The sequence below is a fragment of the Perognathus longimembris genome, chromosome 1, assembly GCF_023159225.1.
Source record: "Perognathus longimembris pacificus isolate PPM17 chromosome 1, ASM2315922v1, whole genome shotgun sequence".
Lineage (NCBI taxonomy): Eukaryota > Metazoa > Chordata > Mammalia > Rodentia > Heteromyidae > Perognathus > Perognathus longimembris.
The window spans coordinates 152,752,947-152,772,108 of record NC_063161.1 but is presented as its reverse complement, the minus strand read 5'-3'; the positions used below and the strand labels follow the sequence as shown (position 1 = coordinate 152,772,108).

General features: G+C 38.9%; 1 protein-coding gene across 3 annotated transcripts in view; it reads left to right on the top strand.

Moving 5' to 3' along the window:
• LOC125348602 (spermatid perinuclear RNA binding protein) overlaps positions 1-17,163 on the top strand; it is a 99,659-nt gene extending 82,496 nt beyond the window's left edge. For 2 of the 3 annotated variants that reach the window (XM_048341976.1, XM_048341967.1), the window contains exons 14-18: positions 3,086-3,220; positions 3,417-3,557; positions 6,354-6,477; positions 10,723-10,767; positions 13,701-14,338. In XM_048341976.1, the coding sequence (XP_048197933.1) occupies positions 3,086-3,220; positions 3,417-3,557; positions 6,354-6,477; positions 10,723-10,767; positions 13,701-13,777 (522 nt within the window). In that variant the 3' untranslated portion in view covers positions 13,778-14,338. Of the gene's footprint in view, positions 1-3,085; positions 3,221-3,416; positions 3,558-6,353; positions 6,478-10,722; positions 10,768-13,700; positions 14,339-16,958 lie in introns of those variants that run through there. The other variant, XM_048341984.1, reaches the window with a different exon arrangement.
• The last annotated feature ends 1,999 nt before the right edge of the window (positions 17,164-19,162 follow it).

Genomic DNA, 19,162 nt, shown 5'->3' with positions numbered 1-19,162 from the left:
CTGCTTGTTCATAAGAGGTAGTCACAGCTCCAGAGGTGCTTCACTGGTGGTGCATTTACCAAGAGAAATGAATTCATACTGCTAAGTAAAAAGGGAATAATTAATAAGGGAGAGAGCAATGTGAACTGTAGTAATAGCAGCCATATGAGTATATGGAGATTTTAGTAATGAATGTCAATGTTTTAATTCTGTGTTGTGCTATTTAGATGGGGAACCTTTAATTTCATTTCTTTATTTAAATGGCTTAATTGATTAAAATTTAAGCTGTATGTGTCTCTGTGTCTGTGTGTGAGTGTTTGAACCCAAGAACATCCATACACATACTAAGCATGTACTCTGACACTGGACTATGTTCCCAGCTCTGAAATTTTTAGATATTTTTATGTCTGGAATCATTTTTATAAAAAGTGATTTTAGTGCAAGAGTAGAGAATGATTAGTATAGATTTGCCTTCAGAGATTTCGCATTACCTTTTTTTTTGCCATTCCTGGGGCTTGAACTCAGGGCCTGAGTATTGTCCTGGGTTTCTTTTTGCTCAAGGCTAGCACTCTACCACTCGAGCCACAGTACTATTTCCGTCTTTTTCTGTATATGTGGTGCTGAGGAATCGAACCCAGGGCTTCATGCATGGTAGGCAAGCACTCTACCACTATGCCACATTCCCAGCCCTTTTTTTTTTTTTTTTTTTACTACTATCCCTTTTGCCAGGCTCTGGTGGCTTACAGCTATAATCCTAGCTACACAGGAGGCTGAGATCAGAGCATCACCATTCAAAGCTAGCTTGGGTAAGAAAGACTATGAGATTCTTTTGCTCCAATTAACCAGAGAAACCTGAAAGTGGTTCTTTGGCTCATGTGATAGAATGCTGGACTTGAACATAAAAAACCTCAGGGATGGGCTGGGGATATGGCCTAGTGGCAAGAGTGCTTGCTTCATATACATGAGGCCCTGGGTTTAATTCCCCAGCACCAAATATATAGAAAATGGCCAGAAGTGGCTCTGTGGCTCAAGTGGTAGAGTGCTAGCCTTGAGCAAAAAGAAGCCAGGGACAAGTACAGTGCTCAGGTCCTGAGTCCAAGCCCCAGGACTGGCAAAAAAAAAAAAAAAAAAAAAAAAAAAAAAATTCTCACTACCCCTTTAAAGGTAATGATTGGAAAGTTACCATGAAAAATTTAAAACAAATTATGAAAATGGATCAAGAAGAGATGCTTTTCTTGTAGAAGACTCAAGGATGATGATCTTAGAAAATTTTCCATGAAAATTGTCTATGGTTTCACTTTTGAGGCAGCAGCTACAGAGTATTCATTATGACAGTGCTGCTGTCCATTTTCTACCACTGCTTGTGATTTTTCCACAGCACAGTTCTACTTATGTTCTTTTCTAGGTTAGATTCTTTCTCTGGCTCCCCATTATTCATGATTGTGTCAAAGCTAATTTGCTTGACAACCCAATTCCTACTGATTTGAGCCTATTCAGAGTGGTTTTTTCCCCCCTTTGTTGTAGGGCTTCAACTCTGGGCCTGGGTGCTGTCCCTGAGTGAGCTCTTCAGCTCAAGGCTCTACCACTTTGAGCCACAGCACCATTTCCAGTTTGTTGGTGGTTAATTGGATATAAGAGTCTTGTGGAGTTTCCTGACCAGGCTGGCTTTGAACTTTGATCTTCAGATCTCAGCCTTCTGAGTAGCTAGGATTACACGCATGAGCCACTGGTACCCAGCAGTGTTTCTTTTTTTGCCTGGGGCTTAGACTCAGGGCCTGAGCACTGTCCCTGGCTTCTTTTTGCTCATGGCTAGCACTCTGCCACTTGAGCCACAGCGCCACTTCTGGCTGTTTTCTATATATGTGGTGCTGGGGAATTGAACCCAGGGGCTTCATGTATACAATGCAAGCACTCTTGCCACTAGGCCATATTCCCAGCCCCATAGCTAGTGTTTCTTAACAGGCTATAATATTACCACTTTCCTTTCCTCACTTCCTTATGTGATCACAGTGCACTTCGTAGGGTTCCCAGACAAAGGTTCTTTGCCTTTCTTGTTCCTTTGCAATTCTTCTGTCCAGAATGGCTTTTTTATTTTTATTCTTTTTAATTGGTTCCCCTTGATGCACCTTTAAGATCAGGCTTGTGTCTATTTTCAAGAAAACTGTTCTGAATGACATAGGAAGTGATTCCTTTTGGCTGGGCCTGGTGTCATATGACTATAACCCCAGCTCTTTGGGAGATGGCAATTGGGAAGATAATGGTTCAGGTCTACCCTGGGGAGACTTTTCTCCCCATTTCAACCAATAAGCCTTCTATGGTGACCTTGCTTACGTTGCCAGCTACCTGAGTAGACTGAAGGTCCAAGAGCAATCCTAGACAAAAATGTAGCCCTTAAATCTGTTTGGAAAACTAATTTACAGTTACTTCCTGGGAGCTCTAAAGATGACAAATAATGGACCCTGAAGGCATTATTTGAATTTTATTTCTTCTGTTGTTGTGCCAAGTCGCGAAACCACCACCAAGAAGACCACCGAGACTCAGACATTCCGAAATGCAAAAGCAAGGCAAGGCTTTATTAAAGCGAGCTGCAACTCGGGCCTCGTCCTACCCACCGACACAGCGGAGGTTAGGAGGGAGCCCCGAGCTGTGATTACACAGGGCTTATAAAGGCAAAGAACAAGGTTACAACAATCAGGTGTTCACGCAAGCAAGATTAGGACACAGGTACAAATCTGATTGGCTCAGGGTTCGATTCTAAAATGGGGTTCACGTGGTAAAATGGGGCCTGACTTCAAAGTCTGGCACTTCACTGTGATCTGTGTTAGTCATTTGCAGTCTGATTAGGTGATGAACAGCACGGATCAGACTCCAGACCACCTTGGAGTGGCAAGGCCACATTGTGTCTTGAATATTGAACTAGCCAGTGGCTGGTTAGTCAGATATGATTGCAGCATTTACTGCCTGTTGTTTCCACACTTTTGGTGCTATTTTGCTATTCATATTCAGAAGTAGCTCATTTTAGGTACTGACTTTCCTTTAATTTATAGTAATAAGTCTAGCATTCTAAATGTAAGGATTAAACCTTCAGCCTCCCTATCTCTTTTAGGTAAGAACTCAGGGCCCTATTCTTACAGCAAGTGGCAAAAATCCTGTCATGGAGCTCAATGAAAAAAGAAGAGGTCTCAAGTATGAACTTATCTCAGAAACTGGTGGAAGCCATGACAAGCGCTTTGTAATGGAGGTATGTTCCTAGACACATGCTGCAGCCTTATTTTCTTTTCACATCCGTAGGGTATCCTGAACTGTTAACATAAAAAAGCTGTGCCATCAGTTCTTTGGGCACTGTTTGATTTCTGGTGTTGTTTGTCTTAAATATTTAAATTAAAACTACTAGAAGTTTGAATGGGATAATTGCCAACTGGTGTTCTTGATTTCAGGTAGAAGTAGATGGGCAGAAATTCAGAGGTGCAGGTCCAAATAAGAAAGTGGCAAAGGCAAGTGCTGCATTAGCTGCCCTGGAGAAGCTGTTTTCTGGCCCTAATGCAGCAAATAATAAGAAAAAGAAGATTATTCCTCAGGTATGAGTTAAGCTTAACGTTTGCAATACTTTTCAAAATGCTCTGAGAATTACACTTCTTGCTTTTGTGTCACTTTAGTTTTTTTTTTTTTTTAATTATCTTGCTTTTTGTAGTTGTCCAAAGGGGTTGAACATGCCAGTTCACTTTGGCTTTTTGTAAAGTTGTTTCTATTTTTGTGAATTTGGCAGCTTTTCTTTAGGCTAGGTAATGCATAATACACATCAAGACCAGGTTTACTGTTCTGTGGTGTGCATTTATTTGTATTTTTTACACAAAAACCACATACATTTACAGATGTATAAGTTATATATAATCTTTTTTTTTTTTTTTTGGCCAGTCCTGGGGCTTGGACTCAGGGCCTGAGCACTGTCCCTGGCTTCTTTTTTGCTCAAGGCTAGCACTCTGCCACTTGAGCCACAGCTCCACTTCTGGCCATTTTCTGTATATGTGGTGCTGGGGAATCGAACCCAGGGCCTCATGTATATGAGGCAGGCACTCTTGCCACTAGGCCATATCCCCAGCCCATATATAATCTTAAACTAGCATTATTTGGAGGACTGAGCCTATCCTTGATGATATAAGATATGGAAGTGGTTTGTACTTTTAAGTAGTTAAGTAGTAAGCACACTTGTCCAGCTTAGGGATCTTCCAAACTGCCTGGAATTCAATTCCTCCTTCAGGTCTGCAGCTGCGCTCTCACTTCTTTCCATACTCCTTTGTGTGGTTCATTTGGGGTTTTCCTTTGCAGGCAGCACCGAGTGTGACACTTGCTTTTGTAGACTACTGGCATTGATGTGCCAGTGCCACTGGAGGGCTAGAATTTTCACTAGGTATTTGAAAAAAATGGCTCCTTATACATGCTTTTTTTGTTTGTTTGTTTGTATATGAGATTCGTTAGCCCCTACATTTATGCATGAAAAATATTTTCTAGACATGTACCATGTATGATTATGAGAGAAAAAGATAGATGGGTAAATATATTCTCTGTGTCTTGGAGGAGTGTTTATGCAGGGCTAATGTGTGATAAATTATATGAGAAAAACAAATACATTAAAATGTTTCAGTAAATAAAAGGAACTTACACAATTTAAGTTGTTAAGCTTCTTGTATTTGGAGTCTTTTGTATATGCTAAGTCCACTGTGGAAAGGGGTAGAACTGATCTCACTTTACAGAAGAGGAAAGTAAGAGACATTAATTGATGATGAGGTTCCCTTTCAAACTGCCCAGAGACTCTGGATGTTGTACTACATGTAATATCCATCTGGACATTCATTCTGTTTTACTTATGCTTCTTTTATCAACCATGATCAATGCTGCTTAAATTCTAAGATTCAACATAAGAAGTAGTAAAGCTTTAATAAAACAAAATCTTTAATTTTGGTACACATGTAAAAAAATATTCTAAAGCCTTTCAGAATATAAAGACAAAATATGTTCTAGATTATGTAGAAAAATCGTTATTACATTGTGTTTTTTTCACCACACATCTTGTATTTGATCAGAAGGTTTCGTGTATAAAAAGGCTAGATTCAATTACTTCCTTTTCAGGGGTGAAGAACATCCAGCCAGCAGATCATATGAAGCCTGCAGAACTCATTTTCACATGAGAGGACAGACATACTTTTCATGGGCTTCCCCCAGCTGTCTGCCTGCAGTTATACTTTTTTATGGCCTTTGAATGTTATAAGTATCCAAATGGCCCATGGCAGAAAAAAATTTCCTACTCCTGATTTATTATGTAGTGAGGTTTGCTTCTGGAAACATGAGGTAGATCTCTCTAGAATTGCTCTGTTTCTGCCACTTTGTTGCTTTTTGGCTACTTTTAACTACAGTGTGTTTTTAAAAAACGGGTCAAAATCTGAAATCCACTCATTTTTATAAATTTTCCATACTAGAAGCTGTGTTAAAACTCATGTGTTTAATGTATTTGACAGCCACGAAGTAGTCTGTTTGAATGTGTGGATTGGTTTATTTCAGGGGAAAAGAAGAATGGCTGTCCCTGAGAATGACCTTGGACCTTGGAAGTGTTATATGGGAAGTCAGATATGAGATAGTAGCTATGGTGGGAGGAAGAAAGTGACAGGCTTTTTTTCTTTTTCTTTTTTTTTTTTTTTTTTGCATAAACTCATCCTCTGACTCAGCTTCGTAAAAACACTCTTGACTTTCCCCCAGTTCTCTTTGAAGCTCTGCACCACTTGCCTTGCACTTTGACTAGTGTCTAGTGTATGGAATCTTAATAGTTTCTACCTTAGACCACTAGCCAGTGAGCAAAAGTGGCTGCAGGTATCCAGTTTGAGTCCCTGTTGCTGACCTAGAAAAAGAAAAGAAAAGAAACTGGCCTTCTCATCTTCTTTCTGTCCTTTTTATAAAGCTTCACTCAGGTGTATAGCTATTTGTGGATATTTTGTTGCTGAATTGTTTTCTGCCTATAGATGGAAAACTCACTGGCTTTCAAACATAGATATCAGTTGTTTATGTAACTAAACAAAAGTAATTCTCAGTCAGGACTAAAGTGATTTAGATGTAATTAACTGCTGAGTGTTGTATGTAGAATGTGAACTCTTTCTGGATAAACTCCCAGTGAACAGTTACACTTACATGCTTTTGTGTGCCTAGCTTATGTTTTAGAATAGCTCTAAGGTGATTGTCATTTCTATTGTAGGTGATACATTGAATATTCTAATCACAGAGAACTTGTTAATGGCACCCTGAGGGTCCATGGTGATTTTGCATCAAATAAATGAGAGACGGATTTTTTTTTTTTGTGACAAAACTGTGTTATATACTTTTTATAGGCAAAGGGTGTTGTGAATACAGCTGTATCTGCAGCGGTCCAGGCAGTTAGGGGCAGAGGAAGAGGAACTCTGACAAGGGGAGCCTTTGTTGGGGCTACGGCTGCTCCTGGCTATATAGCTCCAGGTTAGTACCACCTGTAAGAGATTTTCTGTTTCTTTGGTACCCAGATCTTCATTTTCCAGAGTTGTACAGGGTCCTTGGAATATAACACATAAGGTAAGTATTCAGAACCGCAAATGAAAAGAATGTACAGATTACCATAGGTTTTTTCCCCTTGAGTTCTACTTTCTTGGAGGGAGATGACAGATGAGCAATATTGGACTTGGTTCTCATTTTGATAGTGAAAAGAACATATTTTGTGGGAACATAGAAATTATGTTGTGTATGTAATACAAGGGAGAAATGGTTGAGACTTCTTAACATGGATTGGGAGTGGGCATAGGTGGGGAAGACTTAGCATTTGTCAAACTTTGTATTTGAAAACTATCCAGGTTAAAAAATAGTACAAATGATTTGCAAAAAGGAATTTATCCTGAGCTTGCTTATTATACATTGGATGTTTCCATATAAATTATTTCACTTAATTGTGCTTTTAATATTCACCATGTTTTCCCTCAGATAGAGATTAATTTCCAGATTGAGTTCTAGGGAGATATGGTAACCTAGACTCAGTGAAACAAATGCTAAGCATCAGTGTAAGGATTTGAAGTATATGTTTGTAATTCCAAAGTTTGTGCTATTCTTTCCTGCCATGTGGCTTGAGGTGATTGGGACAGCTGCCTTCTCTGTGCTTTCTGTTCAGATCCCTATATGGTTTTAACCATGGATTTCCAGTAATTTTGTTAAAATGAAGTTCTTAGCAATGTTGAAATGATGAAAATTTCCACATGACAAGCAAGCAAGCCACTTGTACTTACTGGCCAAGGTGAAATCTGCATAAATACTCGGTCTAAGCCAGGTGCCAGTGGCTCATGCTTGTAATCCTAGCTACTTAGGAGCCTGAAATCTGAAGATCACAGTTTGAAGCCAACTGGGCAGAAAAGTTCATGAGACTCTTATCTCTATTAACAATCAAAAAGTCCGAAATGTAGCTATGGCACAAGTGGTAGACTGCCATTGTTAACCAAAACAAGCTTAAGGATAAAGCCTAGGCCCTGAGTTCAAGCCCCAGGACCAGAACAAGACCACCACCAAAGATTAGGTCTTGTGCAGTCAGATTTTTTAGTTAATATCCCTAAAAGTTCCCATATAATTATATTTCCTTCTAAGAGAAGTAGAATAGTTCATTTGGGAGTTTTATGAGTGATATGGCTTTGGAATTATAACTCTTGACGTTGATTCCAGTTGCATTGCTCCAAGATAAGTCCCATAAACATGTACTTTATCCCACAGTAGATCTAGATTTTGGTCTCAAGCAGATAACAATTTGAAGGGGTAAGATGTGTTAACCAGGTAGTAACAATTAGAGACTGAGGTGAGCATGGATGGAAGAGATAATGCCATGATAACCTGTCACAGAGGACCCTGATAGTCTAGTTGGATCTCTGAAGGTTTCCCTGAAGAAGCGACACTGGAAAAGGAGCATTGGAGATGACATTTTAAATGCTTTTGAAGTTTTACAAGAAGGCATTTCTTTTGTGGCCTAGAGAAGACAGTTTAGGTCAGTCTAGATTAAGTGTGTGCCATTTCTGGAGCATATTCTATGTGGCATGGATTATTAGAAATATTTTTTACAATGACACAGAGGCTGAGTGAGACCAAAAAACATATATAACTGAAAACACCTTGCTCATAAGAAGTATAAGTATTAGATTTCCAGTGGCCCGACCACTGTCCAGTTTCGTAGTTGTAGTTTCATCTGGTTTTTAAAAATTTATTTATTATTATTATTTTTTTATTTTTATTTTTTACCAGTCCTGGGCCTTGGACTCAGGGCCTGAGCATTGTCCCTGGCTTCTTTTTGCTCAAGGCTAGCACTCTGCCACTTGAGCCACAGCGCCACGTCTGGCTTTTTCTATATATGTGGTGCTGGGGAATTGAACCCAGGGCTTCATTTATACAAGGCAAGCACTCTTGCCACTAGGCTGTATTCCCAGCTCCAGTTTCATCTATTTTTAAGGAAATAAGATCTCAAAACTGTAGCACTGGCAAAGTACTTAGCAAATTTCCTGGAATAGATATTTTTATACAGACTTTTTAAAGTCTTAATTTCACCTTTTGCCTCTGCTGTCATGTCCTCATCCTACTGATTATTTCAGCTGCATTGTTAATGGAGATGTGGCTCAAGTGGTAGAGCACCAGCCTTGAGCCGAAAAGCCAAGCAAGAGTACAGGGCTCTGAGTTCAAGCCCTAATACCATCACCCCCTGAAAGAGAGCAATTTAGCTGCATTGTGTCCTGTTAAAATCTACAATTTAGTGAACCACCATGACTGACTTGTACCTCTCCCAGTTTAATGTAATTCAAATATAGACTAATGTGTAAAAAAATAGAAAAAACCATGAATAAAACCTGTGATCCATTTGGAATTTTTTTTTTTTTTTTTTTTGCCAGTCCTGGGCCTTGGACTCAGGGCCTGAGCACTGTCCCTGGCTTCTTCCTGCTCAAGGCTAGCACTCTGCCACCTGAGCCACAGCGCCCCTTCTGGCCGTTTTCCATATATGTGGTGCTGGGGAATCGAACCGAGAGCTTCATGTGTAGGAGGCAAGCACTCTTGCCACTAGGCCATATTCCCAGCCCCCATTTGGAAATGTTTTGATCAGGGCCTGAAACCAGTTTACTTCTTTGGCATTCTTTTGAGTGCTTTATAGTGCAAACATTTAAAAACTGGGTTTTCAAAGTTAACTAAGATTCATTGGATGCTCAGATGGGGCACGACTAAATACTTGAAGTCTGACTGTGTAGTATGAGGAAAATGTAATGTGGAATCAATAACTGGGTGACTTCTCAGGAGTGGTAACATTTGATCTCGGACTTAAGGATAAGTTACAGTTGGCAAAAAAAATCATTTGAGCAGCAGAGATAGTTATATATAGAAAAATGAATTATAATATGAAAATGCTAGACTCGTTTTGAAGTAGAGATTTGTCTAGAGCTCATTTAGATGTCATGGCTTTTTTTCTGTTTTGGAAATTACTTTCCAGCTGGGCACTAGAGGCCCACACCTGTAATCTTATCTGATCATGAGACTGAGATCTGAGGATCATGGTTTGAAGCTAGCCAGGACAGGAAAGTCCATGAGACTCTTAACTCCAGCTAACTTTCAAAAAGCTGGAAGCAGGTTGTGGCTCAGGAGGATAGAGCACTAGCTTTGAGCAAAAAAGTTCAGGGACAGCACCCATGCTCTGAGTTCAAGCCCCAGGACCAGCACCCAAAAGCCCCCAAAACAAAAAGAATCCACACTTTCTGGAGACTTGATGATGAAGGAGATTTGTATTTACATATTGAAAGGTTAAAAATCGAAACTTCTATTAACGTGGTGTTTCTATTCCTTACAGTATAAAGAATTGTGGGAGCTTTTTTATTTTAAAGATGAGTAGATGGCAACTCATACATTATTTATCAAAGCAAGGATTATAAGAACTAGTGCCAGAACTAATTGGCTAAAACACATCTGTGTTCTTTGTACTGATTTTTGTTTAATAATATGAGAAATTTTCATAAGTACCAGATGTTAATTTACTTAGAAACCTTGTGGTGGACCAGTCATTTAGATCTTGACAAGTCATGGATCTTTCCCTGGGCTCAGACCTGAGCCATGTGTTCTCTTAGATGGTAGTTGGGGCCTCCACCTATTTTGTCACTGTTCTTACAAATAAGATGTGAAAAATGTTATTTCCACTTTAGAGAAATTAGTGATGAGTGGTTCTAACTATTCTTTTTTTTGGCCAGTCCTGGGCCTTGGACTCAGGGCCTGAGCACTGTCCCTGGCTTCTTCCCGCTCAAGGCTAGCACTCTGCCACTTGAGCCACAGTGCCGCTTCTGGCCATTTTCTGTATATGGTGCTGGGGAATCGAACCTAGGGCCTTGTGTATCCGAGGCAGGCACTCTTGCCACTAGGCTATATCCCCAGCCCCTCTAACTATTCTTTGGTCTAACAGATTTAGGTTTAGATGATGTAAAAATGAGATTTGGTCAAGTGGATAATTACAATGCAGTATGGAAATGCAGTGAGAGAGAATAGAGTATTGTGGTGGGTTAGTGAGAGCCGTATAGGCACCGAGTGGCTAGAGTAGTTCTAACTACTCTGAGCACGATTCTTTTCTATCCAGCTTCTGGCCTAGGATGCCAGGCCAGGTGGTTTGTGAATCGGGGCCCTTATGATTACCTTTGGTCCTGAACTCATTTGCATTCTTTTTCTTTGTATTAGGCTATGGAACACCTTATGGTTACAGCACAGCTGCCCCTGCCTATGGTACGTACACCATCTACTTAATTTCTCCTTTTAGTGAGTCTGTCAAAAGAATCCAAAGCACAGTTTGTATCCAGGGTTTCATTCAGTAAATGAATCAGAGGATCTCAGACCTAATCTTTTTAGTGACACAACTTAAATTCCCTTTGAAAATGCCACAACCTTGTGGTTCTTGGTTTGGTTAGAGTTGCTCTTCTCTCTGCTTTGCCTGATTGAAGGACTGCTTGTTCTAATTGCTTGTTTCTGACCATATTGAAATTAAATATTTTAAGTAATTCTTCTTACAGCCAACTTATACTCCATTCAAAGGCTACTAAAGGGCCATGATCAGTTTCTAGCCTGGTTGCCTGCCAGTTATATAATCACATTAACATTTCTGGCTTGTATCTGTGTGAATATTGAGTGATTTGAGTCAAAATTAGGAAACAGTTACTTCAAATTTGCAGCTATCATCCTTTTCTATACATTTTATTTTAGGGGCTGAGGTAAATGGTTATTATTGTTCCTAAAGAGGAACTGATGGGGGTTTACCAGCACGTTCCATAAGTTGTTCTGCAAAAAGTCAGTTGATTATTCTAGAAAATCAATGGACTTGTCTTTCCCCAACCCCAATAAAACAATAATAGCAAATATACACATTAATTTCAATGGCCCTTTGGATAACTTTTGAATGAGGTTTATGTGGCAATGGTGGCAGTAGGTTTGGAGTCAGTGATATGCTCTTAGTTTTCCTAACTCAGGTGCTGTATGTTATAGAATCAGCCATCTGCAGGATGTTTGTAATTGAGAGAAGATGATAAGAGAGTATGTGTGCATGTGTGTGAGAATGTGTGTCCACACAGCCCCAGGTGGGCGTGCATGCACATAGAAGGCAATAGCTCTTCATGTATTGCTCTTTGTGACATGAATCCGCTACATGAACATTTTCCTCTTCACATCAACTCTGCCATATTCATTTGGATGAGATCCTTAAGACATTGCTAAACTGAAGCTTCATCTGATTTCATACTTGTAGAAATAAGTAGAAAGTGAATAGTTTGACTTCCTTGCCCATTAAGATAGTTTATTTTATCTTGAAAAGTTGTAGAGAACTGGCAAGGGCCAAACATTTGGAGCAGAATTTGTTTAAGGAATACAGAACTTGGACTTAAATCCTTTGCTTGACAGTTTTGATGGTTTTTATGCTTTAATACCAGCTACATAGTAAGTGGAGAGGGGAAGGTGAGTCTTTTTGGCAAGCAAGTTCACCTTATCTCAGCAAACAAGATGGGCGTAATATCTGTAATCCCAGCTACATGAGACAGACACATAAGTAGGAGGACCATAGTCCAAGGTTGGCGCTGGGTAAAAATGTGAGACCTGTCTGTAGCAAACTAAAACAAACAAAAAAAGCTAAAGAGCTGGGAATGTGGCTTAGTGGTAGAGTGCATGCCTAGCATGCCTGAAGCCATGGGTTTGATTCCTTAGTACCACATGAACAGAAAAAGCCAGAAGTGGTGCTATATATAGCTCAAGTGGTAGAGTGCTAGCCTTGAGCAAAAAGAAGCTCAGGGACTGCCCAGGCCGAGTTCAAGCCCCAGGACTGGCGGGGGGCTGGGGGGGCGGGAAGCTAAAGACCTAGCTCAAGTGGTAGGAATGCTTGGCAAGCATGAAGCCCTGAGTCCAAACTCCATAATGCCCCCCTCCCAAAAACCTCCTTAGCCTTAGTTTCTCCTCAGACACACCCAGGTATGAATGAGAGCTTTCCCAAATTCAGAACTAGAGTTACCTTATGGTGATTAGGAATTGAAAACTAGTCCAGATTTTCTTCTGGTTTCAAACTAGCTCTTTTTGATTTTGGCATTGGCTTTTGCCCTTCATCAGTTTCTTTATTGTGTCTTATGTGAGTTCTATAGAACCTGCCTTCCAGGGCAGATTTTTAAGTCAGTGTCTTTGTAATAATCATATAGCAAGCTTCAGATTCTTTAGTTCAGGTTTGCCAAGGACTGCTTTTTCCTTTTGAAATAATTTGTAACTAGTTTCTTAAGTTACATTCATGTTTTTCCTTAGTCTTTTTAATTTTCTCTCTTGGTCCTCTGTTTCCTCTTTTAACATTATGCTGTCACTCTGTGGCCTCTGAGCCTCAGTTCAGAGGGCTCTTCTCTTCCATCTGCCATATAACTGACTTCCAAAGCTGGTGAAGTTTGATGCCCCCATTTTTCACATAAAAGATTTGGTTTTTAAATGTTACTGTGATGCAAACCTACTAAAATGATGCTTTATTTTGGCTGTAAGGTAAATATGTCTTTTGGCCTTTGTAAAGCTGTTGCATGTGGGGTAATTTCCCTCTGATCATCTGGTGCTCTTGAATACCTGCTGTTGCTGCTTTGTGATTTCTCTGTAGGTTAAATATCAGAATAAGAATAGGAACAGATTTCAAATCCTACTTGAGTATGCAGAAGTTTGTGAGGCCACAAGAACGTATTAATTACAAAATTTAGAAAATAATTAATCTTTCCAGATTTGCCATGCCAATTTTGGCAGTAGCCATTAAGAAGATAAACCTGGAGGCAGCTGAGGCCTGCACAGAATGCTGTGCTGTGTATCTTAATACTCCCTGTTTGTGATGTGCCAAATTGAGAACCAGTGTGGGTTTCAAGAGTCACTTTAGAATATCAATATCTATCAATAGCATTGCTTTTGATTTTTAAATTTCATGACAGCTCACTCATTTCTCAGTATCCTTTTTCCTATGATATAGCCATCTCACTTTTGAGTAGAAAATATCAGAGTATAAGAACAATTTCAAAATAGGAAATCTGTGAGAAATTTTGGGCCTCTTCCAAATGGTTTATGTTGACTGACTAATCTGGAAAAGGTTAATGATAATTACTGTAAGAATTTTTTTTTTTACTTGGAATTTTTATTTGAGTCCTCTTCGTTTCTTTTCTCTGTAGGTTTGCCCAAGAGAATGGTTCTGTTACCCGTTATGAAATTCCCAACATATCCTGTTCCCCACTACTCATTCTTTTAGCAAATGACAGAAGCTCATTCCTATTGAACAACTATACAGTACAATGCAGAATGTTAGATTGAAAAGCCTTTTTATCCTGCTTTCATTGAACACATACTTGATCAAAATTATTTGTAAAGAACATCTTTCCTACTTTTTGATTTTAACAAATACAAATTTAGTTCTCTAAAACTTGAAAACAAAAAGAAACCAGTTCTGTGAAACGGTACCTCATTTCTGGAAAATAATTTATACCAGCCCTTCTGTTTTAGGGAAATAAGTCTAGCAGTTCAAAGTTTAAGTTTTAAGAGAGTATCAGATTATGTAAAATTAAATTTGTGAAGGATGTATAGAGTCTCAGACACTGATCACAAATAAAATGCTTTGTTGTAACACAGAGTACTGCCTGGTTCCTGATGCAGTCACTGATGCTTAGCTGAGTGATATCTACTTGCCCCAGGGCACTTTAATTTGGGCTGTAGTTATTTTTTTTTTAAATACAATAGAGACTTTTCATTTAAACTTTAACTTTGTAAATATTGAAGTGTGTGATTAAAGCCAATAAAATGGGTTTGAATATTGTTTTAGCTTATTATTTTTTATATGTTTGGTATTAAATTATAGGGAATTGTGAACTAACAATTACTTAGCCCTAAAGACCCATTCATTTGTAAGGAAACTGCTAAAACAAAGCAAAGGTGATAGTTAGCTTGAGCCAGTGTACTTGCTTTGTAAGCTCTTGTACTCCAGATGTACAAGGGCATCCCTTTGATAAAGGTTACATTCTGTTATCTCAGAATTTCTGATTAAAATAATGGCACTACTCAGAGATGGGGAAGGAAGACTGTGATTATTTTAGTTTACAATTTCCAAGTTTTAAAAAATAAATTAATTAATCACCCTCTTTTGTTCTTGTGGCCTTCTTCACTCTGTTAGATACTGTGTTTACTCCCTGGCTTTTTACATGCAGATAGATTAGCTGTTTTTTTGGGATTCCTTGAAGGGTCTCCTTTCCTCTTCAATTACATCAGAATCTAAAGCAGCAACAGGGTCCCCATAAAAACTTGCTCTTCAATTGTCCCAGTTCTTGTTGAGTGCTGCTGTGGAGAGTGACAGGTTTCAGCCATGGGTCAGCATTTATTTTTAAGACACCTTTGATGCTGGTGGAAACTGATGAGTTGGTTAACATTGTGCTGTTCTGTAAAGGGTGCAGACCGAAGCCTTCCACCTGCATTCTCACCCTGTTTGGAAAGCTGATGATATTACTAGAAGGTAATGGTTTCATTAAGGTACTCACCCCCATGAAGGCAACAGTATGATCTCCTGTTCACATTTACAAGTCACTGTGACTTAAAAATATATGTGTTTGGTTTGAACTAGCTTTTTTTCCTATTAAGTTCTGCTTTTCAAAATTTCAACAGTGCTCATCAGTAAAAATGAGCTTTTCAAAGAATAACAAATTAAGTGCCAGAGTTCTTTGGGACCACTATGAGGGTAATAAAAACATCAGTGTTAGCATCACTTCTCAGATGCATAGCACACAATAATTTGCTTCTTCTCCTTGACCTTTTGTCTTTATTACTGGTGGGTGATACTTTAATAAAACCTCATCACTTGCTGGAAATAGCTGTAACTTATCATTCTCATCCTGTGCATTAGTAGGTAGACATAAACAAGAAGGACTCATTTCACCTGGGAGTTGTCATGTTTCATTGATTCGTTTTGCTGACCTATGGATGAAACAGAGCCATCACTGAGAAGAAAAAGCATGGCTGGTAGTGTCCAGTTTTTATTAATTAAATATTTACTATAGTCCTCTGTTTTTGGAATACTACTAATTGGCACTTGCAGTTGTACTATTATTTGAAATTGATAATCAAATTTGAAATCTCCTTGGAGATTTCGCTTTAGAAAATTCCTTTGACTTACTTCATAACCCCTCTGTGATGGAAAAAGGGAGCTGTGCTGTTTTCCAACATGATGGCAGTCATTTCAAATGGTTTCTACCAAGTCTCTCTTTTTTTTTAAAATTTTGTTGTTTGTTGAAAGTTACTAACCATGTTGTAAACCTGCCCAGTTGCTGCAAACTTTTACATTTCTCTGCTTTACTTAAAACAATTGAGCTGTCAGTCCTTTGTTAGAAGTGGTAACCATGCAAGTTCAACTGTCTAAACGATGTAATGAATTAAGTGCCCCCTACCTTTTGCCCTTCCTATCCCTCCATTTTGTAATGAAAATTCCACTTACAGCTGAAAGAGCAGAGAAATCTAAATGAAGCTCTTGGCTTCACCAAATTGTGTGAAATTAACGTAAAGTTTTGCTTCTCTGCTCTTTTTTCCACTGTAGGTGGTTTTTTCATTGACAGCCCCTATTGCCAGCCTCTGAGCGTCGCACCATTTATTATTCACTTGGGCCCTCAAGATTTCTTCTCTGACTTCTAGAACCATCAGGTTGTTTGGCTTGAAATGGCAGTTTATATGTCTTGAGGCTTTCCAGCTTTCAGATACACCACTCTGACACCTTCTTTTTGAAAGCAAGGACTGAGCATTTCAAAGAAGAGCAATACTTTGTCCAAAGCCACGGTGTCTGTTTTAAAACTTCCTTTGGAAACCTAGCAATATCTGTATTTAAGCCCTTTAGCGTAGCTCTTGTCAGGGAGTTTACAGACCAATTAGAACTTAGAAATCGCCTGTGAGCTGTGCTATCTTCTGACACTTTTTAAACTTTTTTAGCACATAAGTCCAATAGTTACATTCCTGACTGCATCAGCTAGCAGTATTATCATTTCTCTGAGATTGGGATCTTCCTTAAGCCATATCTTTTGGTGGGGGCTGGCGCTTCACCAGGGATGTGGCTAGCAGCCTGTATTTCTTCAGGCTGCAGGAGTGCCCCATCTCTTGTGCCAGGTAAGGGTCCCATAGATTTCCAACATACCTCATGCTGACCAGGTAGATCACATAATCCTGCAAGGGGTTGGGTTTACATAGTTCCTGATGTTGTTTGTTATCTCTCTTAAAATTGTTAACCTGGGGAAAAAACCACTGATTAATTCTGCCAGTGTTAGCCTTTTCTTTTCCTCTTTTTAAAAAAATTTGGATGAATGTTTAAAAATCATGAATCAGTCACCATTATTAAATGAAGAGCTGGGAATACCTCGTTAATGTATTTTAAAAACTGGTGTTGGACCCTCTGTGTATTTCAGGTTAATACTTTTAAGCAGTTTTCAGCACGTTTATCTCACTTTATTCTCGTTCTCCTCGGACCTTCGTAGCCATATCACTTGTATAAAATAGGCTGAGATATAGTGACTGTAAGCTGTGATCTCAGTATACAAAGGTAAGCTCTTTTATTTTCTGATTAAAGAGAAAAATTACGCAGCCTGCATAAATGACAATCATGATGTATTTGATCTTTTAGGTCTTATGTCATCACATTACTTTAAAAGTTTTTTATGATCTAAATAAAATGTAAAATAGTTATTTTCAGCATTTGTCTTAATACCCTTGTAAAATGCTTTTTATTCAAGAGATACATTTCACATTCACTGAGTTAAGTGTATGTGTGTAGAAACTTAGGATATAACATGGATGCAAATTACATGTACATGCAGATACTTGTTTAAATATAAACATCCTGTGGTGGGAACAGATCACTTAAGAAGTGATGACAGGCCGCTCTCTTGCCCAAAGCACTGAAATTTCAAAAGTAGCAAGATTGGTGATAGTGCTGTCAGATCCTTACGTGTAGCTGCTACTACACAAGCTCAGAATCAAAGTGCCAATTTCTCAAGGAGAGAAACTTCTCTGAGAAATGAATATCTCTGATCTGTGTTGTATGACCCAGTACAACAGCAAGAAGCCATATTTTTAAAAAAGCAATAGAGAATGAAAAAATAAGTCAAATTTAAAAACTCAAACCATTAAGGTAACTATGGGAATAAGTGTAATTGACAGAGTTAAGCTATTTTTTTTTTCAGAAAAAAAAGTGAATACTGAGTCTGAAGAGTCAAATAGATTGAAGGCTTTTCTAGGTTAGTAGCTAAAGTATTTATTTCCCATTTGGTTCAGTCATCATGGAGTTCATTTATTTAAGCGATGTGAGGGCTAGGCCAAATATTTCAATAAGGATTTGCTTCATTCAGTGTGACCAAAATGCATTACGTATCAGATATTCTCTGCTAAGGCTGATACACACACACACACACACACACGTATATAGGGAGAGAGGGACTAAAATGAATTTCATGTTTTATATTTGTTTCTAAGCAGTTTCTGCTTATTATTAACTTTTAAGGTTGCTTAGAACAACTTTTTTCTCCATACAGAATCTGTATGTACAGTTGATGAGGCTTTGGCACCTGTAAAAGCTTGTCCAAGGTAGAGCTGCCTGGTTCCAAGTGCGGTCCAGTCCTACTCGTGCAGTCCAGGGCCTACAAGGGTGTCAGACCCTTTTCTGGGTACCGGGAACAGAGGTTCGGACAAATGGAAGAGTTCAGCGTCTGAGAGACTCACTGTTGGTGGAATTGGCTCTTATAATAAATGTCCTACACTGGGAGATAGTGTTAGCAGTCGCAAAAGATTATTTAGTCAGTAGTATAGTTATGAACTACTGAATGATAGTATGCCCTTTGATGTCACTGAGCTTGGCGCTTTACATTTCCCTGGCACTTTTGAGGACCTGAATCCTGCTCTTATGTTCATGAACCTTTCTAAATTTGTAACAGAATGAAATGAATGACAAATACTTCATTCCTTTTCATGCAGTTTTTATGGTACCACAAAGAACAAGGTAGTGAAATAATTTTGACTCCCTTTTTTTATAATGAGGGGAGGTGGTACAGTTGCGATCATTTGCTACAATCTCCCTTTTTCATCAATAATTTGTAGTGGAGGACAATATTTAGTAGTGAGTTAGGGGAATGAGCTAAGTTGTCTTGGTTCCTACTCCCGACTTTCCCTGACCCCTTCTACCCCTCCATCCCCTGCCCCTCTCAGGTATTCAATCTCTGGAAGTTTAGAGCCTTAAAGACCAGGAAAAGCTAAGAAATTCAGTCTTCCCCTGTCATTCCCAGTCTTCTTCTGCCAATGTCTTCTAAGGGAGGTGAGGACTCTGACATCACCAAGAGCCAGCAAGCTGTCATGGTCTTCAAGCTCATTCATCTGATATCATTTGGCCAGTGACCATGGTTTGTTTCTCTGTGACTAGGGGACTGGTAGGAAGGTGAATGGCAAATGAATAGAGCCAAGCAACTCTGTGGACCAAGTTTAAGTATCAGTATGTTTTTGTCTAGCACTTATTTTTACAGAGCACATTTTTTCTTAGGTTAAAAAAAAAAGTTTCTTGCTTTCCTAACAATATCTTCCAGAAAGACTGTTAATCAAAAATGTAAGCTGAGTTAGTTGTAAG